This window comes from Dermacentor albipictus, chromosome 1, assembly GCF_038994185.2.
Source record: "Dermacentor albipictus isolate Rhodes 1998 colony chromosome 1, USDA_Dalb.pri_finalv2, whole genome shotgun sequence".
Lineage (NCBI taxonomy): Eukaryota > Metazoa > Arthropoda > Arachnida > Ixodida > Ixodidae > Dermacentor > Dermacentor albipictus.
The window spans coordinates 297324347-297351832 of record NC_091821.1 but is presented as its reverse complement, the minus strand read 5'-3'; the positions used below and the strand labels follow the sequence as shown (position 1 = coordinate 297351832).

At 48.8% G+C, this 27486-nt stretch overlaps 1 protein-coding gene across 5 annotated transcripts in view; it reads left to right on the top strand.

Moving 5' to 3' along the window:
• Window positions 1-27486, top strand: part of Rubicon (run domain Beclin-1-interacting and cysteine-rich domain-containing protein rubicon) — a 461889-nt gene that overhangs the window by 179931 nt on the left and 254472 nt on the right. For 3 of the 5 annotated variants that reach the window (XM_070531457.1, XM_070531461.1, XM_070531459.1), the window contains one exon: window positions 2616-2690. The exons of 1 other annotated variant lie outside the window; for it this stretch is intronic. In XM_070531457.1, the coding sequence (XP_070387558.1) occupies window positions 2616-2690 (75 nt within the window). The remainder of the gene's footprint in view (window positions 1-2615; window positions 2691-27486) is intronic. One more of the 5 variants, XM_070531458.1, reaches the window with a different exon arrangement.

Below are 27486 nucleotides of genomic sequence, written 5' to 3'. Positions count from 1 at the left end.
TGCTCTTAAATGTCCACGTCGATGGCATCACTGTCAGAGCTTTGGTTCATTTCATTTCATTTCATTTTATTACCTTAAAGACCCCTTGCGGGGTATTACATAAGGGGTGGGTGGTACAAAAATACAGGAGGTTGCCCACTATCTTATTTTGAAGACAGAATACTCGTTACTTCATCCACGAAGGCAGATGAGGTAATGATGGCAGCGACGTGGTGGGGAAGGCCGTTCCAGTCTTTAGCTGTACGATGAAAAAATGATGACGAACAGGTGACAGTGCGCGAGCTAGGGCGAGCAGCATTTAGTGGGTGGCCTGTGCGCAGCGATATGCGTGAAGGTGGTACAATGTAAGGTGCGTGGTGAAGCGAGCTGGTGAAGAATTTATGGAATAATGATAATAAGCTCGCGATACGGCGACGGTGCGCTAATGTGTCCAAACCAGACTCTACTTTTAATGGTGATACGCTGATATCATATGAGTATGTCGAGTGAATGTATCTTACGGCGCGGTTCTGTATGGATTCTAATGCGTTGCTGAGGTAAATCTGGTGAGGATGCCATATGGGTGATGCGTATTCGAGTTTTCGCCTAACCAGTGTTTTATATGCTAGTAGTTTTACTTGTTGAGGAGCGTTGCGGAGATTGCGCTTCAGAAATCCCAAGGTTTTGTTAGTAGATGATATGATGTTAGTTATATGCGAGCACCAGTTTAAATCATGAACAAGAGTGCTCTCTTGTTCGGTCATTAAGGCATCACCACTATCAGGGACACCTGGCAGCAATCTAGCCTTGCACTGCATACGTTACAAAATGAACAAGAAGGGAAAAGATAGCCAAGTAGGCATGTGCACCCTCAAATTTCATGATGTGCAAGTCCATGATGTGCAAGTGCAAGGAACGATGATAGGCTAACTCCGGAGATTCTTGAGGCATATGAGATAAGTCAAACAGGAGCGCAATATGTAGCCACACCGTCAGTGGCCTTGACAAGAAAAGAAGTCACCTTTTTGAGAGAAGCCTCAGGTAGATAAAAGAGACGAGATGTGGCAATGAAATAAAAAGAGTGGGAATTTCAATAAAGAAATCGGTTGGCAGTGCAGCTGTGTCCACATCTATTCGTTCTTTCTGTGTCTGCGTTCCATAAGTTACGCTGCTACAATTCTCAATGCATTACCATCGACAGTGATCGTGAGATGGGTTCTGCCATAATTTCGGGGAAAAGTATGCATGTGTCCAAAGCAAAAGATGGCGATATCTCTGTGCATGGCATTTTTTATGGCATGTGGACATCATCAATGTATACGCTAAACCCTCGTTTACTAGTACTCTGATATATCGAAAGACCAGTTAAGTCGAAATTGTTTTCCAGCCGTGGTCTCAGCCAATATGTTTTTCACCTCTCATCTCAAAAAGCTTTTGTGCTGGACTTTGAATATCTCAAAATCTTTACTCTGAAAATAATAGGGGAAAAAGCAACGTTGCAGCTTCGGCAGCGTCACTGGCCCTCACTTTTTACTCGGTGGCAGCTCGCTAGCCGAGCTAGATGCCACACCGGGCTACGCTCTGCAGTTATCTTCCCCCTTCTTTCTATCCCCATTCACGTGCACTTGCTCGGCCGCCACCTGTGGCGTCACGTGGCAGCAGTGAGCTGGGAGTCATTTCCCCCCTCCTCCCCCTTCTGATTTAGAACACTGTCAGTTATGCATCAATTTGGTCACAGTGTATTAATCGTAACCTTGGGCGTCTTGCGTCTTTTGCACAGGCACTGCACTACACCCAAAAGAATAAAGGCAGCATGCGAGCCTCCAGCATTTTAGTGAGATCATGACCCGATAAGGACGCTCGATTCATGCTGGTGCGACGGTGAGGCATAAATGTCATTTCACTCGTGGACATCTGCTAAAGGCATGGCAATTACGCTGTTCCGTTGTTTCGGTTCTTGAAGTTAAATTGTCCGAAATTCATTGCGATGCAGAAAGTATCAGCATCAGCTTTTTGGATGCTGGCTTTAAATATATATCATTAAGATATATATTTGCCAAGATGCCAAGCATGCTGTGTTGGCATAGTGCCAGTAATGCCGTTGTACCTGTAGATTCCAAAGGCTCCAGTGCTGATGCACCTAAAGGTGACAAACTATTACCATCGGCATTTTGGAAAGGCTCCATGTGTTCTTTGCTCGACCAGAGGGCTTCTATTTTCTGCTTTCGCTTATCTACATATTTTTTTTTACAGCTTTGAGTCAATGGAAATTTACTGTATATATGTTCCTTGGTTTAAAATAAACCATTTGTTGAAAGTTAACGCTCATGTTGTGTCCCCCTTTTTCGTCCTCATTTTTTCTAGCACTTTAGACCTGTTACAATGCAGTTTACAATTCAGAAAGAGTCTCTATACCGAAGTAGCTTTTTTTTTTTTTGCTCTGCCCACTTGCTTTTGTTTTGTGCTTCAGTGGTGCTTCATTTTTCACTGCCCACTGGCAACACTTTGGTTGATGGGGGAAAAAAAAACAATGGCTGTGGAAGCACTATTCCTCAACTAATGTCAAGAGCCAGTGTTAGCTGCATGTCTTAGCCACTACACACATGCCGTTGGAACTGTGCATCCACTTGTTGCAGCAGACGACCTTGAGTCCAGCCTGTCTGGAGTGCGTGAATGTGGCCTGTCCCTCTCCCTGGCCTCGCTCTATTCAGGTGAGTTGTCCATGACCATACGAAGTAGTAGCACGCAGTATACTTCTCTGCTAAGCTTTTCATACTACATGGTTTTTAAGAATTAAAATTTGTGGAATACGAAATCTTTTTGTAGTATGTAACAAAGAGATGCTGTTTACTCCAGAATAACAGGATGGGATGTGATGAAATAATGGATAAGGTCGAGCAACTCAGCTTTATTGGATCTAATCAGATTTCAGTTGCATCATTATACGATGAAATTAAATTGAACTTCCGCCTATTGCAAACAGTTTATCAACACGTAAAAAGTTTTGCAAAGTATTCATGCGAGAGCTGTGCACTTATAACGATCCAGTGCTCTGCTCAGTTTGGTTACAGTGAATGGATTGAACCATACTGTGGTGTGGCCAGTCTTGATTAGCCAGGGGGCAGTCAGACAGCTGGACTGTACATGCTACACCACACAGCCAATCAACATGGTGCCTTACTTTCTAATGCGACAGCATTAAAGGGAAGCTGAAGAGTCTGTCGAATTCAATAAGACGCTCATATACGGATGCAGGAACCTTATAAACCATGTAGGTAAAATTTCGGGGTTTTTTTTTCAATTAGGAGCGACGTAATCGTCGGTTGAAATTGCGCTGTAGCTCCGCCCCCCGTTGAGTGAGCAAGCGGAGCGGAGACCGGAAACTGCGGTGTTGTGACGTCAACTCTAGTGTTTCGTTCCTTCGCAGCGTCCGCGACCGTGCCTGACCGCGCTTGTTTCTGCGTGCGTGCCATCGTAATCTGCTTCGATCGACCCTGCATTTCTTTGTTGGTGCGTCTGCGTGTATGTAGAGTGGTAGTCAACGTGCGTGGTAGTCAACGTGAGTGGTAATCAACGTGAGTGGTAGTCAACATGAGTGGTAGTCAACAGATGAAGGCCACTACATGTACTGCATGAACCAGGAAGCTTTTCACGCGTTTAAACTGTCTTTGTAGATTGCCGACAGCTTTGGACAGCGCGCAAATGCCGACGATCGCATCCCCGCTTATGTTCCACGAGGAGGCATGCAGGAACACAACACTACAGTTGTTTGACCGGGAACGAGCTCACTAGATCGGCGAAAGATCGGCAAGATCACTAGATTGCTTTGCGAAAAACATACTCACCAAAGAGCATTTCCAACACGAGGAGATCCCAAGACTTTGCTTTCGTTCGCGTCGAAAGCACTGCTCGCACCAGCATGCTTTGCTTCTTCGAGAGGCCGGTTCTTCGCAATCGGCTCGTACATGTAGGGAGTAAAGCCGAACTCCTCAGAAAAACGCAGTCTCTCTAAATTTTCCATTACCGTCTCAGAAAACAGCACCAAACTACCTGGCACCGCGCTTCATGTGTAGCGGCAGCGGTCGGTTACTAGAGTTGACGTCACGAGGCGCACCGACCAATTACAGGTGGAAACGAGACGCGCGAGCTGGGCGTGTCCGCTGCTGCACTTTTCGTCAAAATACAATATATTTGCGCTTTCTTTCGCTCAATTTCGATACGATATCCGAATTCGGAGGGTTGAAAACCATTATGTACAGATGTTCACTCATTTTTTATGGAAAACCTTTCAGCTTCCCTTTAAGTGCCCCGTGTCGCAGGAAATCCAGCATCTGACGTCATTTTGGCAAGAGATTTTCGAACCACCAATACCCAGGTGCTCCAGTGGCACAAGAAAGCTACTGAACTAATAGAATTTCTTAAGCTAAACTACGTATAAATATCGTAAACTACGAGTTACACACATCCTACAGACATGATAACGTCGGATTGTTATTTGACTATCCGAGAAAACAATTCTGTTACGCAAAAACCCGGAAACCCCACTTCCAGCGTTTCTACCGTTCATAGACCGGCCACGGCATTTGCCATTTGCACACACCGGCACATGAGTATCTTGGAGGCCACGGAGCAGGGCGTTCAGTTCCTTACAATACCTCCAGATGGCGCTCACCTCCGCCGCATCACGGCCCACGCAAGTGGCCATGTTTCTACCAGAAAGCCCACCTTCGTGCGTAGCGTTTGCGGCTAGCGTTTCCCGGTAAACATTATGGTTACATACGCTCCAGTTGCCAGGAAGCCTGAGGAGCAGTCAGGGATCTTTGAACGCTATCGCGTTCCACTGTTAAAGGTGAAGGTTAAACATCCTCCATATTTTTTCTTTAGCTTTATTTTTTCTTTATTGCTCACGTGTGCACTGCCCCTGTAGTTAGATAACACAAGCAACCACGGGTGTGCATCACCTAGCAAGGTCAACGACCTTGACTGTTTTGAAGTAGAAAGAGCTGCTCAACAAGAGAAAAGGTCAATTGCAAACTTTGGAAGCGGTTAACTTCAGGCCACCTAATGTTGAACACATCCTCTTGAAATGGCTTGTGAGCGCTAGGATGTTGAATGTCCTGGCACAATGGTACCGCAGTGTTTGCTAAAGGATCTTGCATATGCCCAGAGCCTTGACCTACGAAGATGTCAACAGCTTGAAAAACTTATGTTATGTTAAGTGCCATTATCAAATTGGCACTAAACAGATGTTAACCATGGATTTCCACCAATAATAGCAGTGTGCATCATTTTCGGGTGTAATGCGTTCCTATACTGAACCTTGTTCAGTTCTTTATTGCTAGATTTTAGAACAAGTCAGCTTTTAATGACCTGTTGATATAGCGAATGCATTTTTATGCAATGAAGATGCCCGCTATATCCAGCCTTGACTATGAGAGAAAAAAACAATTTCTTCAAGTTGCTGTGGGAATGCATACACATATGTTATCTCCCAGCAGCGCGGCTATCGCCTTCAAAACAGGCAAAGAAGAGGATGAGCTAACGTGTAGGTAGCACGAGATGAGAACATGCTAGCACGCTCGACCTAGGTAGCGGCGGTGTCGGCCACTTCCAAGATGCCGCGGCACTATGGCTGAGCTTCCTAAATGAACCGTGGCTACGGCAGCTACCTCTTCACGCCTCCTCCCACAAATCGGTGACCTGAACGACTGAACCCAGCCTTCCCACAAATTGGTGACCCGGACGACCGAGCCCAACCAATGCCAGCGTTAACACGCCGACTCTGCCAAGGCGAGCGTGACGTGGCCTCACATGGTCTGGCAGATGTCCTGTGTTTGTAGGGTGCCCGGTAATTTTACATCTACACGCTGGACATTTGCGTCATGCCTCAGGACAGCCACTTCTGTATCGTCAAGGTTCCAGGCTCTGGCTGCGTTCCACACTCCGGCTACCAAATCCTGGCCCCAACTTCTACGATGGGCAGCCGTCCTTGCTACACCACCTCGAGTGCTCAGTCACGACAGCTCTCGCCATTTGAACCATCGCATCATTCCGTGTCTTGTCCCACATCCCCTGCTTCCACCCTAGCCGATGGTCAGCACATGTCGGCCCCAGCACAAAACCTCTACTCACGTTACAAGGCGAGGGTTCAACGGCTGCTTCGCCGACGCTTGGTTGCTCAGTCTCACCATGGATGGCACGCCAGCTGGGCTGTCTGTGCGTACACTTCAGTGCGAATGACATGCTGAAACCAATCATCCAGTAGATATAGCTAAACAGCAGGCTGCAAAATCTCAAGAAAGGCAAAGTTGCTTGCTGAAACACCGGAGCAAAGGCAGGCCAGATTAGCACGTTATAGAGACAGTTACCAAGCGCGGAAGCATGCCGAGATCAAAGCTACTGCAACCACCGCCATTGTTCAGCAGCATGAACAACAACAAGGAGGAAGAGACGAAGCCATGCATACAAGCAACAGCACCCACAAAGAACATTTGACGAAGCACATCATTTGACTGAAGGTGAGCTCGGCTAGGACGGCCAGGTTTCACCGCGCGACTTCATAGACAACCCGTTTGGCAGTGTGTGTAACATGTGTGAAAGACTGTGGCCTAACTTTAATGAAACGCTGTGTGCGTAGTCTTTACAGAACCAAAACAAACAGACCTTTCGCTCGTGATAACTTGGTTTACAAGAATTAAACCTCATTCAATTTTCTTTTATGTTTGCTCTTCTATGTTACAAGATACGTAAAAAGTCGCTGTTTCACCCAAAAGGCAAAGCATCAATTGCTATAGCAAACTAGTAGACAGCTATACGAAGTAATGATAGTAGTTTTATCGGCCGTATAAACGTGGTAACATTAATTTACTAACTTTATATGGTGACAGCGCGCACAGGCAAACCTGAGCACATCATACTCAATGACCACGAATGCTCGCTGTCTATCGCTTCAATGCTAACGAAGCAGCGAGAACACAGCATACAAATTGATATGAGCCATCTGCAGATCACTTTCAAGATAGGTGCGCATGACCACACACTGCCGCGCAATGTGGTCGCAGAGCAACTGTGCAGAGTGCACAGTTGCTGGCAGATCAGAGGCTGCCGCCCTCCCTCCCACGCTGCCTCCCCGCTTTCCTCCCTTTCACATGCATGATTGAGCTGCGATCGTCGGCTCCCCTCGCTTGCGTTCACTCGCACATACAGCACATGGCATGCGGCAAAGGTGTTATCGCCCTTGGAATTTATTCGCCTTGCGCAAGATGCTGACAACGCCGCCTGTCGCCAAGGCTGCGAAGCATAGGCGAGCTTGGGCGAGCACTGTTCCCATTAGTGCCTATGTGCGTGCTGTCATGTTTGCATTCTTGATCGAAATTTAACATTTCTGTCGGCCTTCAGTGATGTTTTTAAGCAACTGTTGCGTGGTTAGGCGCTTGAACACGTGCGAAAAGTGGTCAGACACACACTGTTTCCAGTGCTGCTATAGAGCAAGAGCGACAGCGGCGATGGATTGCGGCTGTTCGACAGAGAAGATAAGCAATCGCGCTTTGTTTACTGCAGCTTTAGAGCGATCACTGTGTTTTTATTTTTTCCTTGATGTCACTTCGCCTTTAGTGAGCGCTTCCCCGTTTAAACTTCGATGAGATGCCAAAACTGTGATCTGATTGTGAGGCATGCCGAAGTGGGGGACTCCAGAAATTTTGACGGCCTGGGGTTCTTTAACGTGCACCTAAATCTAATTACACAGGTGTTTTTGAATTTTGCCCCCATCGAAATGCGGACACCATGGCCGGGATTCTATCCTATGACCTCGTGCTTAGCAGCCCAACACCATAGGCACTAAGCAACCGCAGCGGGTCGTTTAAACTCGGTCGCCTCATTTACAGTCAAATAAAGATACAATATACATTAGGTTGTTGTTACTGATGTGACGGTACCAGTGGCACCCACGACGATAATGCAAGAGAGAATAGTCTAGAGGAATTTGAAATCCCACAGGTAACGCCGGAAGAAGTAAAGAAAGCCTTGGGAGCTATGCAAAGGGGGAAGGCAGCTGGGGAGGATCAGGTAACAGCAGATTTGTTGAAGGATGGTGGGCAGATTGTTCAAGAAAAACTGGCCACCCTGTATACGCAATGCCTCATAACTTCGAGCATACCAGAATCCCGGAAAAACGCTAACATAATACTAATCCATAAGAAAGGGGACACCAAAGACTTCAAATTATAGACCGATCAGCTTACTGTCCGTTGCCTACAAAATATTTACTAAGATAATTGCAAATAGAATCAGGAACACCTTAGGCTTCCGTCAACCAAAGGACCAGGCAGGATTCCGTAAAGGCTACTCAACATACTGAAAAGATTTTGTGCCAAAAAAACAACACACACAAGAAAGACGACGACACCACGGGCGCTACTTCAACTGTATATATGTCGAGTGCTTTGACCCTCATTAAACAGTTGAAGTAGCGCCCGTGGTGTCGTCGTCTTTCTTGTGTGGGTTGTCTCTTTGGCGCAAAATCTTTTCAGTATGCAAGATCACCAACTAGCCCAGCAGTTAACTCTTCTAAGCTACTCAACAATAGACCATATTCACACTATCAATCAGGTGATAGAGAAATGTGCGGAATAAGCCAACCCTTATATATAGCTTTCATTGATTACGAGAAAGTGTTTGATTCTGTCGAAACCTCAGCAGTCATGGAGGCATTACGGAATCAGGGTGTAGACGAGCCGTATGTAAAAATACTGAAAGATATCTATAGTGGCTCCACAGCCACCGTAGTCCTCCATAAAGAAAGCAACAAAATCCCAATAAAGAAAGGCGTCAGGCAGGGAGATACGATCTCTCCCATGCTATTCACAGCGTGATTACAGGAGGTATTCAGAGACCTGGATTGGGAAGAATTGGGGATAAGAGTTAATGGAGAATACCTTAGTAACTTGCGATTCGCTGATGATATTGCCTTGCTTAGTAACTCAGGGGACCAACTGTAATTGTAATGCATGCTCTCTGACCTGGAGAGGCAAAGCCAAAGGGTGGGTATAAAAATTAATCTGCAGAAAACTAAAGTAATGTTTAACAGTCTCGGAAGAGAACGATACGATAGGTAGTGAGGCACTGGAAGTGGTAAGGGAATACATCTACTTAGGACAGGTAGTGACTGCAGATCCGGATCATGAAACTGAAATAATCAGAAGAATAAGAATGGGCTGGGGTGTGTTTGGCAGGCATTCTCAGATCATGAACAGCAGGTTGCCACTATCCCTCAAGAGAAAAGTATATAACAGCTGTGTCTTACCAGTACTCATGTACGGGGCAGAAACCTGGAGGCTTAGCGCTCACTCTGTTTTCCGTTCCCTTTGATTACCCCTACCTCCTTCCTTTTTTGCTCTTCCGAGCTGCGCTACAAGCCTGAAACAGTCATGACATACCAACTCGCCCAAACTTCCACGCTTACGAAAAGGGTTCTGCTTAAATTGAGGAAGACGCAACGAGCTGTGGAAAGAAGAATTATAGGTGTAACGTTAAGGGATAAGAAAAGAGCAGATTGGGTGAGGGAACAAATGCGAGTTAATGACATCTTAGTTGAAATCAAGAAAAAGAAATGGGCGTGGGCAGGACATGTAATGAGGAGGGAAGATAACCGATGGTCATTAAGGGTTACGGAGTGGATTCCAAGGGAAGGGAAGTGTAGCAGAGGGCGGAAGAAAGGTAAGTGGGCGGATGAGATTAACAAGTTTGCAGGGATAACATGGCCACAGTTAGTACATGACCGGGGTAGCTGGAGAAGTATGGGAGAGGCCTTTGCCCTGCAGTGGGCGTAACCAGGCTGGTGATGATGATGACTGATGAGACGCTATGGCCCCATATAAAAAAAAAGAAAAAAAGATGCGTAAAGCTAAGCCAGAGAATGCGGAGCTAAGCTATTAAGTGCTCGCTGTGTTTTGACGTTGTGAACAAAGGGCTCCGAGTTAAAAATCGGGTGACTGCTCCTTCCAAAACACGTCAGGCAATCACCCATGCATCGCACGAAATCTGCTGTTGCTCTACCTATTGATGGCAATGAAATGCGACCTGCGGCGTATAACATTCGACCTAGGCTCGCCTTATCTATCTGAATGTTGTCTGTACAACCTGGCGTCTGTGAACATATTCACTTTACTCCAGCTGTGTCATGCATTGTGGTCAGTTCTGCAACCATCAGGGTTTTTTTTTTTTTGCTAGTGGTGGTAGCGAGTGCCCATTCTCTATTTCTTCCTTTGCATAAAATGGGTCAATATATGCTCATGTTGCTTCACTGTAGTTGTCTCTGCTTTGAAAATGATTTCAATGTAGCATGTTTTTTTACCATAATTATTTTCTGCCATGCTTTTTATTTGCTTTCAAACTGTAATTATTGTGTCAATGTACTCTCATAACTAATTAAAAAGCGCTGCATTAGCTATTCAGACTCGGGGCACTACAACAAGTGATGGAACATGTGGTCATTATAATTCTGCATTTGGGTGCAAGGGTCATAGTAGTAAAAATGGTGGTGACACTAAAAGATAACATAAGATATAAAAGCAATATGCTCTGGACTGACCAGGGAGGCAAATTTTCAGCTCTTGTGTCTTCCGATATCTCACTCTCGTGCTTCCGTGATACCATCGAAACGCTGTTTGTTTAACGATGGAACATGTGAAATCCATGCTGTGCAGACAGTGGTAACACGCAAGCATAAACACAAAACCCTTAAAGGGCCCCTCACCAGGCCCCATAGCAAATTTTGGTTATATGCTGAAAGCTGTTACGTGTCCTCTAGAGAGCGTTCTGCCACAAAAATTTTCCAAGTCGGCTCATTAATAGCCGAGATAGAAATATTTCAGTGCCGCAAACCCATGATTTCAGCATGTGGGCTCCACTGCATAGCGAGACTCCCTCTCCAATCGCCCCGTCTAGTCTTCGCAAGCGAAATTCGTTCCCTGCGTTCTCCCATGCAGGACCTCGACGGTCATGGGACACGTACATCGCGGGCCCCGCCTTCACTTTTTTTTGCTCCTGTCTTTTTTTCTGGTGATGTGCATTTCCTCTGGTAGCATTGCACGCGAGTTGTTATCACTTTGCGCAGTGCACGATCTTGTGCGCTGTGCACAAGGACACATGACTAGCGGTATAATTCAGTGCTACACGAATTATAGTACAGTACTGAGGCAGTACAAGCGGATAGCAGAGCATGATCACGCGCCAGAACACAGTAGAAAATGGCATAGTTTCGGTACCTGCGCACGTGACCGCACGACATAGAGAACACTCAGATGAAGCGGAAGTACCTCTCTCTTGCTTTGGTGCAAAGTAAAGCAAAAGAACATGCAGACATTCCATTTGTGTGTTTTATTATTTCTCTGAAGTTCAATCTGTCAATTCAAGCAACAGATCACACAAATAACAGATGATGCCTTGAATAATTCTCGAAGTCACGTGTCACCATGAGCTACGTCACACTGCGCACTCGAGTATGCAGGCGCAGGGACGCGACTACGTCATCCTCCGACTTGGAGCGTGGCTGCCGCAAGAAGGAATGTTCAGTTTGAAAATTTCATATCTTTCCGCGGCGCGTAGCGATGTAATACTTTGCACACAAGATTGTTATCATGCAATGTATGATCTGCGCTCTTCAGCTCAATATGGCCAGACCTCCTGGTGAGGGGCCCTTTAATTATTGCCGGAGTTCTATATGTGCTATTTTAAAGTGAAGCTTTCTTTGCCTCTTCTTTCAACTTTCCTACTGCTGCTGCTGCTGCGTCCGCCGCCGTCGCCGCTCGCCGTTCGCCGCTTGACAGCTGTAATATTAAAGCTCACCGCATGGTCTACAAGACACTATGAAAGCAGTCGACCATCAAATCAACACTTCTGTGCCCGCCACGTCAGCTTTGCGACTATGGCATTGCTAGAGGTCGTGGATTTGATCCCAAATGCGGCAGCCGCATTTCGACGGGGGCAAAATAGAAAACGCACGTGCACTTAGATTTTGGGACACGTTAAAGACATCACAGTGTCAAAATTAATCCGGAGTCTGCCACTACAGCGTTCCTCATTATCCAAGTGTGGTTTTGGCACGTACAGCCCCATAAACCAGTTCAACTGTAATACTTCTGCCACAATGCGATCTGCCATGTGAAGTAATGACAATGCTTCACCCTCTCAGAGGTTATAAAATATGGCGCACAGCAGCAGCTCCAGCAAACACCTCTCCCTGTGTGTTCTGTGTACTATGCAGACAAACAGCAGTGGTGCACGCAACGTAATATTTAACATCAACTCACCGCTCTTGTGTTAGCCTAAACATTGAAGAAACTAAGCTTTAGACGTCAACATCACCACTAATTATCGTCAATCAAAGCATCCAGCACGGAAAGCTTCGCTTACGTCGATTCCACATTGCGTGGGATCTGCATAATTTTTTCTCAAGCTCGTCGTGCTGGTTTGAAAGCTTTGTCGTCGCTGGCTTCTCACATGACCGTATCTGTACGAACTATTCGCAGGCGCGACGGCGCTCCCTCAACCTACTATAAAGGAACATGGCATGTAAACAAAGCAAGTGTGCATAAAGAATGTTGGTTCACGGCCCAACAAATGAAACCTTTAGCGGCCAGGGCACCATAGTGAAAGCGGCATACCAGCGATGAGTTCCACTGCATAGGCAAGCTTGTTGATGCTCATCTGCGGCAAGCAGTTGGCGCTTAAGGAGACAATGTCATCCCAGACAGCCATGAATGGGACACATGTCCCCTATTATACAGTGTGATTTCCTTGCGCATACTGACACCACAGAAGTAACCATCTTGGATGCGCGCAAGCGGCAAATCGTACGCACACAGTTCAATCATGCCTGCAGTGGAAGCAGGCATCTCCAGCGTGAGGCCCACCTGTGGTTCCAATGGCCACCGCTACGTGGCTTTCAGTGGCACCCCTATAGGCACCGCACGTGGCCTACACAGAACATCACGGCAATGCCAACGGTAAAAATGCACCTGGAGTGTCCATGTGATCACTATCACAATAAAAAGCGATTGTTTCAGTCCAAGAACTTCGAGCCGCCACCTGAGGCCACTGCCAGACTGCCGGACCAACTTTTAAGACTGCCGGACCATTCTTTTTAATAAGTTTATTTTCTTCTTCATTGCACGCTATTTGGCCAGCAAGTAGAAGGATTGCTGCTGCACAGTGTTGCATGGTTTTCCGTTGGGTAGTCACACAATGCATCATCACAATGTCCATACTGTGATATGACAACATGCAGCGGTCATGTGGGCTTTATGTTGCCAGCAGCCCAGACGCAGTAGGTTATGGCCACATGAGAGCTTTTCCTTCATAGCACTATTTACTGGTTGCGTTATACTCCATTTTTTACATTGCAGGCAACATTACGACGGCAAGGAAGACATCTCTTACCATCAGTATTTGCAGTTGAAAAATAGTGCATCACATATGAAAGAAGGTTATAGCTATGGGTCAAATAATTACAAAAACAACATAATACAATTAGGAGGGCATAACGCGAATGTTTTAGGTGTTAGCTGCGGTGCGGTAAGCGTTTTCACTCTGGATCTTGAGCTAGCCGAATTGCTTGGAGGTCTGAAGGTCCTGCTTCCTCCATGACATTTCATTGTAAAGGACGTTTTTATTACTATGCTCCTCGAGCACTTCCAGCTTCCAAAGCATACCCTGGCGCTGAGCGAGGCACCGCCGCTGGCACTGCCGACACCACTCTCTCGTAGTGCATACTGTCACGTGGTGGTGACGTTAAGAACACAGTAGCAATACTGTGATAGACAAAACTAACTTTTATTGGGCGAACCTGTGCCCACAAAACAGGCTACACTTATAGCACAACGATAGCGGCGAACACGGTCGGCGATCGTCGAAAATCTGATCAGCGGTTCAAGCGCGTCGGCTTTTATACACAATCGTCGAATGTTCCAGACTAATCGTTGGGACCCGCGTGCCTTCCATAAAGTTCTACATCATTTGCGTCAGACGAATAAATCAGATAACACAAGGTTCGGCGACAACAGACTGCGGATAGAAGCATCGATAACTTTCCAGAAACTTCGGATACATGCAAGCGCGGCCCGCGCTGTGCGATAAGATTTGTTAGGCGGCGAAACCTGGTCGCCCGATAAATATAAATACACGTGTCAATACGCCCCTCTTAAAAAGCATCGTCCCGATGCTACAAAGAGAGCGAAACACAAAGGGACACTTATTAAACATAAGTAACAAAACAACGAAAAGAGATAAAGTCCAAAGGTCAGTTACGCGAAGTCCCAAAGTTCGTCAACGCTGGTGGTACGGCTTGAGCCGCACAACGTGGACAATTTCAGGTCGTGAGCGGCGCCGCTGTGACAGCGAAATGCCGTCTGGCATGACCTCGTAGTCCAGTGCACCAATACGTCGGATGATCTTGTACGGTCCAAAATAGCGACGCAAAAGCTTCTCGCTCAGTCCTCGTCGGCGTATAGGGGTCCAAACCCAAACACGGTCACCGGGCTGGTACTCGACAAAGCGTCGTCGGTGGTTGTAGTGTTGGCTGTCGGTCCTCTGCTGGTTCTTGATCCGCAGGCGGGCGAGCTGTCGGGCTTCTTCGGCGCGCTGGAGATAGCTAGCGACGTCAAGATTTTTCTCGTCAGTGACGTGGGGCAGCATGGCGTCGAGCGTCGTCGTCGGATTCCTGCCGTAAACCAGCTTAAACGGCGTGATCTGTGTTGTTTCTTGCACTGCCGTGTTGTAAGCGAATGTTACGTACGGCAGGACGGCATCCCACGTCTTGTGTTCGACGTCCACGTACATCGCTAGCATGTCGGCGAGGGTCTTATTCAGCCGCTCCGTAAGACCATTCGTCTGCGGGTGGTAGGCCGTTGTCCTCCTGTGCCTTGTCTGACTGTAGTTCAGAATGGCTTGGGTGAGCTCCGCAGTAAAGGCCGTTCCTCTGTCGGTGATGAGTACTTCTGGGGTGCCATGTCGCAGCAGGATGTTTTCGACAAAGAATTTCGCCACTTCGGCTGCGCTACCTTTCGGCAGTGCTTTAGTTTCAGCGAAGCGGGTGAGGTAGTCCGTCGCCACGACGATCCACTTATTTCCGGTTGTTGACGTTGGAAAGGGTCCCAACAAGTCCATCCCGATCTGCTGGAATGGTCGGCAAGGAGGCTCGATTGGCTGAAGTAATCCGGCTGGCCTTGTCGGCGGTGTCTTGCGTTGCTGACAGTCTCGGCATGTTCTGACATAACGGGCGACGTCGGCGGTCAGGTGCGGCCAATAATACTTTTCTTGTATCATTGATAGTGTCCGGGAAAATCCTAGGTGTCCAGCGGTCGGATCGTCATGTAGGGTGTGCAATACTTCTGGACGAAGTCCTGACGGGACAACAAGAAGGTAGTTGGCGCGGACTGGGGAGAAGTTCTTCTTCACGAGTAGATTGTTTTGAAGCGTGAAGGAAGGTAATCCGCGCTTATATGCCCTGGGGACAACGTCGGTGTGCCCTTCCAAATATTCGACGAGGCCTTTTAGCTCCGCGTCTGCCCGTTGCTGTGCAGCGAAGTCTTCCGCGCTTATCATTCCAAGGAAGGCGTCGTCATTCTCGTCGTCTTGCGGCGGCGGGTCAATGGGGGCGCGTGATCGGCAATCGGCATCGCAGTGTTTTCGTCCGGACTTGTAGGCGACAGTGATGTCGTATTCTTGTAGTCTGAGGCTCCACCGCGCGAGTCGTCCTGAAGGATCCTTTATATTCACTAGCCAACACAACGCGTGATGGTCACTGACGACTTTGAATGGCCTGCCATAAAGATAAGGGCGAAATTTAGCTGTAGCCCAAACGATGGCGAGGCATTCCTTTTCGGTCGTAGAATAGTTATCTTCCGCTTTTGACAGCGACCGGCTAGCGTAAGCTATCACCTGTTCGACTCCATTTCTCCTCTGGACTAGAACGGCACCGAGGCCTAGGCTACTGGCGTCAGTATGGATTTCTGTATCGGCGTACTCGTCGAAGTGCGCAAGTACCGGCGGCGACTGCATGCACCGTTTGAGTTCTTCAAATGCGTCGGCCTGCGGTGTTTCCCACTTGAACTCGACATCACATTTCGTTAGATGTGTTAGCGGTTCCGCGATGCGTGAAAAGTCCTTGACAAAGCGCCTATAGTAGGCACACATGCCAAGGAACCTACGCACTGCCTTCTTGTTGATGGGTTGCGGGAACTGTGCGATTGCAGCTGTCTTTTGCGGGTCTGGACGGACACCAGATTTGCTGATTACGTGGCCTAGGAACAGAAGCTCATCGTAAGCGAAGCGGCATTTTTCCGGCTTCAGAGTAAGCCCTGACGACTTGATGGCTTCTAGTACTGTCGCAAGCCGCTTGAGGTGATCGTCAAAATTCCCGGCGAAGACGACGACGTCATCCAAGTAAACGAGACAGGTCTGCCACTTCAGTCCTGCTAATACTGTGTCCATGACGCGCTGGAACGTTGCAGGCGCCGAACACAGTCCGAATGGCATAACTTTGAACTCGTAGAGGCCGTCTGGCGTGATGAAGGCGGTCTTTTCGCGATCCCTTTCGTCGACCTCTATTTGCCAGTAGCCAGACTTGAGGTCCATCGATGAGAAGTATTTAGCATTGCAGAGCCGATCCAATGCGTCGTCTATCCGTGGGAGAGGGTATACGTCTTTCTTCGTGACTTTGTTCAATCGACGATAATCGACGCAGAAACGTAGGGTTCCGTCCTTTTTCTTCACTAAAACAACTGGAGATGCCCACGGGCTTTTCGACGGCTGGATGATGTCGTCGTGCAGCATTTCGTCGACTTGGTGTCTTATAGCTTCGCGTTCTCGCGTCGAAACTCGGTAAGGGCTCTGGCGGAGTGGTCGAGCGCACTCTTCGGTTATTATGCGATGCTTTGCGACTGGGGTTTGTCGAATCCTCGATGACGTCGAAAAGCAGTCTTTGTATCGTCGAAGCAGACTTCTGAGCTGTTGCTTCTTAATCACGGGGAGACTTGGATTTATGTCGATGTCTGGCTCGGGAACTACGGTCATCGGGGTAGATGCAACAGAATCCGAGAGGACAAACGCATCGCTGGTTTTCTGAAATTCCTCGATGTATGCGATCGCCGTGCCCTTGTTGATGTGCTTGAACTCCTGGCTGAAGTTTGTCAGCAACACCTTCGTGTTTCCTCCGTGCAGTCGAGCGATCCCTCTTGCGACGCAAATTTCACGGTCGAGCAGTAGACGTTGGTCGCCTTTGATGACGCCTTGTACGTCAACGGGTGTTTCGGGGCCGACCGAAATGACAATGCTGGAGCAAGGCGGGATGCTCACTTGATCTTCGAGCACCCTCAAGGCGTGGTGACTACGAGGGCTCTCCGGCGGTATCGCTTGATCTTCCGACAGCGTTATTGACTTTGACTTCAGGTCGATGATTGCGCCGTGTTGGTTGAGGAAGTCCATGCCGAGAATGATGTCTCGTGAACACTGTTGGAGGATAACGAAGGTGGCAGGGTAAGTCCGGTCATGAACGGTAATTCTTGCCGTGCAGACGCCAGACGGCGTAATGAGGTGCATGTCCTCCAGCGGTTCGAATTTGAGGGCCTTCCCATGCAGTTTTAACTTTCTTCAAATGGGCGGCGATGTGTCCACTCATTACGGAGTAATTGGCCCCTGTGTCCACTAAAGCGGTAACTGCGTGGCCGTCGAGAAACACGTCAAGGTCGGTGGTCCTTTGTCTGGCGTTGCAGTTAGGTCTTGGCGTCGGATCACGGCTGCGTCGTGTTAAACTGAAGCTGGAACGTCGCGTCGTCAGGTTGTCTTTCATCGTCGAATTCGTTACTTCCAGACTTCGTCGGGACGGTGGCGTGTCGTTATGTCGTCGACGTAGTTTCTTCGGCGTCTTCGGCGGCGGCGGAGGATCTTCGCCAGTTCGACGAACAGCAACCGCACCTCCATCGGTTGCAGCTTTTAGTTTTCCGGATATGGGCTCGTAGAGCAGCCACGGGCTGGGCCGGTGTATGGTTGGCGCTGCGGCGACAGGTAGCGTCCTGGTGACGGCGAACGGGACGGCCGTCGAGGGCTCCGCTCAGTAGCGGCGAGGTAATCGGCGATGTCACGTGGGCGCTCGCCAAGCTGTGGACGCGGCGCGTTGACGGCGAAACCTCGCAGTCCCATCTCCCGGTACGGACATCGTCGGTAGACACGTGACCCGCTTCTCCGCAGTGGTAGCAGAGCGGGCGGTGGTCAGGAGCACGCCAAATGTCCGTCTTTCTTGCGTAGGTGCGCTGGGCGACGGGTGGTCGTGCTGGCGGCGGCGGCGGACGACGACGAAACTGCGGCGTGACAGGGCCCTGGCGCGGTCGCGGAGGGGGTCCTTGACGGCGTGCGACGGCGGCGTAGGTCATCGCTTGCGGCTCAGGCTGCGGCGATTCAGGGGCTACTCCAAGTTGTTGTTGGAGTTCCTCACGCACGGCATCGGCAATCGAAGCCACTTGAGGCTGTGATGATGGGAACACCTTTTGTAGCTCCTCCCGCACGACAGCTCGGATAGTCTCGCGTAGGTCGGCGGCGGCCAGTGACTGAACTCCGGCGTAGTTTGTCGAGGTCGTGCGGCGGTCGAATTGCCGGTTTCGCATCTCGAGTGTCTTCTCGATGCTGGTGGCCTCGCGAAGAAACTCGTCGACGGTCTTCGGTGGGCTTCATACCATTCCGGCAAAAAGTTCCTCCTTCACACCACGCATCAGCAGGCGGACTTTCTTGTCCTCGGGCATTTCAGGGTCGGCGTGGCGGAAGAGACGGCTCATTTCTTCCGTGTAGATCGCGGTCTTCTCATTAGGTAGCTGCACCCGGGTTTCTAATAGCGCTTGGGCTCGTTCTCGGCATACGACGCTTGCGAACGTCTGCAGGAAGCCGCTTCGGAAAAGTTCCCAGGTCGTTAAGGTGGCTTCTCGGTTCTCGAACCACGTCCTGGCCGCGTCTTCCAATGCGAAGAAGACATATCGCAGTTTGTCGTCGCTGTTCCAGTTGTTAAACGTAGCGACTCTCGTACGTCTCAAGCCAGCTTTCCGGGTCCTCGAAAGTTGAACCACGGAACGTCGGAGGCTTCCTGGGCTGCTGCAGCATGATGGGCGATGCCGGGGCTGCCATTGGGCTGGACTTGGTGGCGATCTTCCTGGTCGTCTCAGGCAAAAGTGCGTGCTCCGGGGGCAGTTGTTGAAGACGGCGGCTTGCTCGATGGTCCGGGACTGCGTTGGTGTTGTCTTTGCGTTCCGGGCTTGGATCACGGCTTGTCGGGGGCGTCCGGTACATGGACCAAAAGCACCTCCACCAGATGTCACGTGATGGTGACGTTAAGAACACAGTAGCAATACTGTGATAGACAAAACTAACTTTTATTGGGCGAACCTGTGCCCACAAAACAGGCTACACTTATAGCTCAACGATAGCGGCGAACACGGTCGGCGATCGTCGAAAATCTGATCAGCGGTTCAAGCGCGTCGGCTTTTATACACAATCGTCGAATGTTCCAGACTAATCGTTGGGACCCGCGTGCCTTCCATAAAGTTCTACATCATTCGCGTCAGACGAATAAATCAGATAACACAAGGTTCGGCGACAACAGACTGCGGATAGAAGCATTGATAACTTTCCAGAAACTTCGGATACATGCAAGCGCGTCCCGCGCTGTGCGATAAGATTTGTTAGGCAGCGAAACCTGGTCGCCCGATAAATATAAATACACGTGTCAATACGAACCCCATTGCAGATGACACCAACAGCACAGAACTGAGCAACGAGCAAAAAAAAAAGAAAAAAAAGGCAAATGCTTTAAACGGGTCATGAACCACCTTTTATCGATGTTGAGAAATGCAAAAGTACTTAGATGTGTTTCGCAGAAGCGGAGTTATTGGCCTGTGTCGCTAGTTATCTACAGAACTGCTTAGTTTCACTAGATTTTTCAGACCCCTTTTGCTTACGTAATTCTTAGGCACTAGTTCAATATTTGAGAGAGGAAAATCCTGGTGATTGTACAGCTTTTAGTATGGATATTGAAGACCTGTATTATTCCTTGCCGCATGACGGGTTGCTAAATTCCGTAAATGAGTGCATTAAAGAACAAGTACAAGAGTCGGCTTTTATTAACAGATGCGGTGTTTCCACGGGAGCCTTTCTAGAAATTCTTTCAATGTACTTGAAGTCGACACTGATTGGGTGGAGAGATGGCGTTTTTCTGCAGAAATCAGGCATTTGTATTGGCTCAAAGGTTGCCCCTATTCTTGGCAACATTTACCTGAGTAAGGTTGACAACTGCTTAGAGAAAGCCTTAGGTGATAGCGTTATCAAGATATTTCATTACGTTGATGATTACCTGATTTTCTGCAATAGGGAAGAATTAGATTCCGCTGCTACCTCAGTAAGTGAGCAATAGAACTTTTATGGGGGAGGATTAAAGTTTACGAAGGAATTTCCTCAGCGACGCGTAATTCAGTTTCTTGACATTTCCTTGCTCTTCGAACAAAATCATGTTTGTTGGCAGTACTCACCAAGATCTTCGAAGCCGTTGCTAAACTTTCAATCCAAGCATTCTAAATTAGTAAAAAACGGAATTGCCATGTCGTGCCTTAAGTCTTCCCTCACCAGATCCTGCATGCACAAAATGAGCGCCAGTTTTAATGCGCAGGTCCGGCGCCTATTAGAAGCAGGTTATCCTAGTGTAGCAGTGGCCACTGTGGCTTAGCGCCTAAAGAAGTCGGTTTCGAGGGGGACGGACGTGATTATAGAAAGTAGGAATAGCAAAAAAATAGTAGTGGCTATTCCGTATATTCATTCAGTGTCGCACAGGCTTAAAAAAGTTGCAAGTAAATATGATGTTAATGTTGTTTTCACTGCTCCCAATAAGCTAGGTAAGATATGCGCTGCCATACAGAATAAAAAGGAGCGGGTAAAAGGCAAAAAATGAACAGATATTTGTCCAGTGAAGCACAATAAGAACAACAGTTTTACTGACTGTCGTATGGGTATGGTTTATAATATTCCCCTTAGCAGTGGCCAGTTCTACGTAGGGCAAACGGGACGGTGTATCAATCAGAGGCTAATGGAACATAAAAGGTTGTTAACCGGTGGATCGCCTTCTAATGTTTCGCTACATTGCCGAGATTGTAACTGCACGCCAGAGTTAGATGAATGTGCGATATTGTACAGGCATAAGAATGAAGATATGCGTCTTGTGGTAGAGGCATGGCATATCTATAATGGTGGAAGTGCGTGCGTGAGTCAGCCTTCGATTACTTTACATAAGGAAGAGATTAAGTGCCTTAACAGTTATCTCTCACGTAGACCGGCACATGTACCCGACTGACACGTGGTGTTACCATTCCTGAGCATGCGTAGATGAGTTTTGTCTTCTTTCTTCTTTCGCCTCAGTGCTCCTTTCAGTTGATAGTCGGCATTCGTGTTGTCCACTTCTCTACTCTTGTGTCCTGTCTGCACGCATCACTCTTTTTGGCATAATGAATCCTTACCAACTAGCTCAGCTTTCTGTCGTTCTAGGCAATGAAAGGTTGTGTAATCCCATTTGCAGTCCTTCCACTTCTTCAATGACTTGCTCTGCAGCGGAGCGGGGCATCCCCACAATGCTCCGCCTACTGGATGTCACCGTGACACGCAGTTCATATTTTATTTTGCATTTCATGTAGACACCACTATTTCCGATTTTGGTGCCTACGATGCGCCAAACATGGTTGTCCTAGGTTGTCATCAGCAAGCTACAGTGCCGCTCAGCCAGCAGACTCATCGCGCCACCTTGCGGTGGTTGCGGTATCTAAGCTATGTAGCAGACCGCAGCTACAGGCAACTGTAGTACATATGTGCAGCATTTGCTTTGTACATGACAGGGCCTGAGAATGCACCCACGCTCATATGTTCCAGTCTGGCCATGCTACGTGGTGCGTACCGGCCTTCTCCTGCCCCAGCTTGACCGATGGATAGTAGCCACATCCAAATTGCACATTTTGAAGCGCTATCAAATCTCAGCACAAAGTGAATGTGGATGAGGATGAAAAGGAAATAAGGAAAAGTAGGGAATTCAATTAGATGCACGTCTGGTTTGGTACCCTACACAGGGGAAGGGGGTTAAGGGAAGGAAAGAAAGGAGAGGGAGGGAAGAAGGCACTTCAGTGTGAGTACATGCAGACGTCCATAACTTCATGCCTATAATTGGTCACTGAGGCCAATCGCTTTTATGAAATATAGCAGTGCCAGCATCACTTTGTAAGCCTGCGACACATGGGGCCATGGTCCGAGAATCTTAGTCTCTGAAAATGGTCTGTTATCTAATCGGTTTAACAACCTCTGAAGAACGTCGCATTCATTGTCATAGAGATCACAAAAACATGTGCTCAATCATCTCTTCACAGTTGCACGAGTCACAGATCGGTGTGCTGGACATTCCAATGAGGAATGAGTAGGCTTTCGTAAAAGCCACCCCTAACCAGAGGCAGCACAGTAAGGTTGCATCACGGCGGGAGAAGTTCGATAAAATCTGCAGCTTCAATGTAGGATCCAACCGGTGAAGACGGCAGTTGGAGAAAATCGGGGTGTTCCACAAAGCTTCAGCCTTGGTTTGAGCAAGTAAGCGAAGACCCCTCTCAGCATCTGTCCTTGATAAGGGTATAGGAAGTATCAGGGTTTCTTTATGGGCTGACCGGATGGCATTGTCAGCAAGGTCACTTCCGATGATGCCACAGTGCCCCGGAAGCCATTGGAAGATGACGTCATGTCCGTTTATGAAGGCTTGATAAGTGATAACTGGTGTTTGAGACCAGAGAGGTCTCAAACACGGGTCATGGGTCATGTGTCATAAGGCTAACGCAGACTCTGAAGGGCTGCGTTGGAGTAAAAAAAACCACCCACTTTCGAGATTTGGCTTGTGTGATGTAATTAACAGCGGCACGTAGAGTGGCAAGTTCTGTTGCTGTAGAGGTCATTATATGGGACACTCTAAAAGTAATTGTAATTTGTTAGGCCGGGATGATAACAGCACTTGTGGATCCAGTGGCTGAGACAGATCCATCGGTGTAAATGTGCGTTCTTTGTTCATATGACTCGTTCAGTAATGACAGTGTGAACTGACGTAGAGCCACTGTTGAATGATGGATCTTCTTCGTTATTCCCGGAATTGTGAGGTGTACTTGTGGTTGTCATAGGAACCACAGGGGAAACAGTGGTCTTGCTGCTGGTGTGAAGCCCGACGGAAGGTAGCCTTGATGTGTCAGTACGAAGCGAAGTCTGCCAAGGTGTCTAACCTGGAGTGGCCAGGAGAGAGCGTGCACTGGCAAGTGTGCATATGGCCTGACCTTAAGCTTCGCGAGGTTCGAGGCTAGTTGAGTGTTAAAAAGTCGGAATAAGCGAGACCCAACGGCTACGACACCGATAAGCAGGTTGGCCAAAGTTTAGTTCCTACATGGATGGCCGTGGCTGAGCGTGAGCAGAGGTAGCTTCTTCCAGAAGTACGTAATTATTATCAAAATTGGAAACTGAATTTTCGCTTACTTGAGCCTGTTTATTAAACTGCACCAATAAATATACACAGTAACAGTAGGAAGAAGCGCACTGACCCAAACACCCTTCTTGATTGATGTCAGCCAATAGCAGCTACATATGGGAATCCGCTATATTACGAAATAAAGTGTCCTCTAAAGAGCGAGAAGCAGGCTTCTGTTGAAAAGAGCGTTTGAAAAAAAGGTGAGTTTGCATTCCGCTTGCAAGCTCCACGTGCAGCACACAACTGCAAAATTTTGCTGAAATGTTCGTAGCAGTGTATGCTGTCGGCAGACTGTTTATTTTTTTTTCACCAAGTCCGAAGGAACTTGGTGGGTTGAGGACCCCTCTAAAACACTTGTAAAACTGCTTGTTTCTTGTCTAGTCTCTCGTGGGGGGTATAAGACCTGCAGCAGACAGTGCCGACGGGATGAAACTGATCAACAAGCTAAGAAAAGTGAACGCATTAATTATGACAAAATTATATAAATTATTACATGTGCACCATTACAGATGTTAGCCTGTTTTCTATCGAACGAGAGGAGGGGCACGTTTTTCCAACCACACCACAGTGCACCACTTACGCTCATGACCGAAACATAGTGCATGGCATATTTGAAGCAAAAGATACACAGATATTCAATAAGGAAACCGAGGGCCCCTTTTTTATTAGTCATGTCGTAATAAGCCAACAAACAAAGACACCAAGGACAGCATAGGGGAAAAAACTTGGACCTACTATTTGAATTAAAGAAATGATAAATTAATGAAAAATAGAGTGGATGAATAAAAAATCGGCCGCAGGTGGGGCACGAACCCACGTCATCGCATTATGTGCGCAATTATCTTACCAATTGAGCTACCACGGTGCCATTTTTCCATTCTCTTTGCCGCAGTAGCTCACTTGGTTAGCGCATTGCACGCATAATGCAAGGACATGGGTTCGTGCCCCACATGTGTAGCCAGTTCTTTCATTCAATTAATAAGTACAAGTAATTTCCCCTGTGCTGTCCTTGGTGTATTTGTTTGTTGGCTTTTTATGATGTGACCAATAAATATTGTACTCTCGGTTTACTTTCTTCTTGTTCATTATATAGCGAGGCCTCGAATCCAGCAGCATTGATGCCTTCAGGTAGTTTGTGTGGGTTTATTAACCAGTTGCTGTCACCCAAAAAGATATCTACACATGATGCCTGTGACAAAAAGGATGCCCCACATCCGCCGTCAAGGCTGTGAGTGGTGGCGCTGGCTAACACTTCCAGGTTTAGTTCTAGCAGATAAACATAAATACAGTCGAACCCACATATAACAAAATTCAAGTGCCACGAAAATTTCATTGTTATAGCTGATAATTGTTATAACCGGGTTGCATAAAAAAAATCAATATGAAAGATCGCATAGCTGTTCCGAGAAAACTATATGGCGGGAAGGCCAGTTCTCCCCACCACCTTCCTCCATCCGGCTTCTGATTGTGTTGACTCATTTAACTGTTTAACTCTGCTTCCTGCACACTCCCATAACGTGTTGTTAACAAGCCGCGGCTGTTGGCATTCAAGAATGGCACTGCTATAACAACTGCAAAGAGGGGTCACAGGCAGCGAGTAACATATGAACTCCGTCGAGGCATCGCTTTGGTGGCTCCGAAAGGCGCCTTTTAAAGAATGCGGGATAGTCGCCGCAGCAGCATCTCAGTTTGACAAATCGAAAAGAAACGCTGGGATGTGATGGCCATCTTGCCACGTACTTCCCACTGGCTTGCACGAGAAAACCACATGTCCGACAGCCTTGCTTGCTTTACGTGAAGCTTACCCACATCCTTCTCCAAGGCATCCAGGTGCTCCATGTAGGGAAGCGAAAGCCATGTCGTGAAAACAAGCCCATGAGGGACTGAATCATCAACAGGACCTCCTGCGGGGACAATGTTGAAGCAGCCTGCCCTACAGCGCCAGCGCTACTGTCGTGGCCGTCACTGTCGCTATTCGATGCAAGCATGTAAGTGACGATCGCCTCATCCACCACTTCCGATCGCCCATCGGAAGTGGTCGTGAAGGGGGCCCAAGGACATCCGCTTGTCCAGATGGAAGGCCAGCAGATAGCGTCGCAGCCTGTGGCTTGTGAAGTCACTGGCTGTCACTGCCAGGCTGGGCGAGTCCACGCAGTGGTGGGCACGCTTTGCCAGTGCATCAGCTTCCTCATTGCCCGGTATCCCTACATGGGCTGGAAGCCAGTGCAGGAACACCGAGCAGCCTGCCTGCTGGAGTGCCATCAGCCTGCCTCCTGGAGTGCCATCAGCCTAGTCGAGAGCAAGGCAACCCCAAGACTGGCCCTTTTTTGGCCTCAGAAGTGCTCAGAAGTGCCATCTTGGAGTCACAGTAGATGGTCACTTTGGTCACTGGCTGCTCCTCCGCGGGTATGTCCACAGCCAGGTGGAGGCTTGCTACCTCTGCTGTTGTTGACGTCGCATGGTCGGGGAGGCGACACTGCCTGCTCTTCTGCAGGGCTGGCACCACCAGACCGCAGTCGACGAGCCCGCGTCCGGCATCACCGAGCAGTCAACGTCACCTGCAGGTGCCCTCTGTTGTCCTCATGCAGGAGGGAGGCAGCCGTCTGCTGAAGGGCACAAGTCAGAAGCGCCGTTTGCAAACGCCGGGTAGCTCTGTGGTGATGGGTATGGGCGGTCTCTAGAGAGGAAGCAGCTGTGCGTTGTTCACTGGAGGCCTCCCAATCACCTCGTACAGCCCACAGAGTCTCTCCATCTGTGAGTGGGGCCACGAGCGCAGTCGGGACAGCAGGGCACTGCCGTCTGGGGCATGGTGGAGGTGGTCAACATGGCGTAGCCCCTGTTACAGAAAGAGGAGTGACATAGACCATGCTCCCACCTTGGCCAAGGTCGCAGTGGCTTGAGAGCTGGCAGAGCCTAATCACGGGGCGATGCTGCAGCTCCAGCTTCTTGAGACGGGCAGGCAGGTGGTAGTGGCCTGAGTGGGAGGGTGTACCGCAGGCGTGAGGTGGCTGCTGCATTGTACAGCCACAGAGCCCACCTGGTGGTACAGCCCTGTCCACAGGCAATAAGCTGGGAGAATGCCTTGTGGATCCGGAAGACCTTGACTTGCAGGGTCTTGAAGGACAGTCGGTGATCAGTGCACAGCCCCAGGTGCAGCCGGACAGCTGTGCAGCGTGCGGCCACTCTTGGGTGGAACAGCATGGCTTCTGTCTTCCTTGCTGCGATGGCAAGGCCAATGCTGCTCAAATAAGCACCGGCGGTGTCGAGGGCCTTTTGCAGGGCCGAGCGCGCACTGTGGGGGGTCTGCGGTGGACTTCGCACCCACAGGGCAATGTCGTCTGCGTAGATGGAGGCATTCATGGGGTAGTGGGGGTGGATTGGCAGTGCAGCAGGCAGCCAGGCCAGGTTGAACGGGAAAGGGCTCAGCACTGACCCTTGTGGGATGCCCGCTGCCACCAGTCGAGGGGAGCTCCTCGATAGGCCCACTCGTACCCTGAGGGTGCGTTCCTCCAGAAACAACGCGATGAACCGCCGCAGCTTCCCGTTGATGCCAAGGAGGTCCAGGGCCTGCTGAACGACTAGATGGGCCAGGTCATCGAAGGCCCCCTTGATGTCGATAAGCACCAGGAGTACGGCGTCACCGCAGGCCTTGGCCTCTTCCAGCGTGGAGACCACGTCCAAGATGGAGTCCACGGTGTATTGGCACCGCCGGAACCCGCCCCCCCCTGTATTTTTGTCTGCCAGGAAGCCATTGGTACGGGCTACCCAGTCCAGTCGGACCAGAACAAAGGCCTCCATCACCTTGCAAGTGGTGGAGGTGAGGGAGACCGGCCAGTGGGAACTCAGGTTTTCAGCCAGCTCTCTGGCCTTCAGGATGGGGGCCACGATAGCTGTGCGCCATGACTCCGGCAAATGCCCTGACCGCTGGATGTCATTGCAGC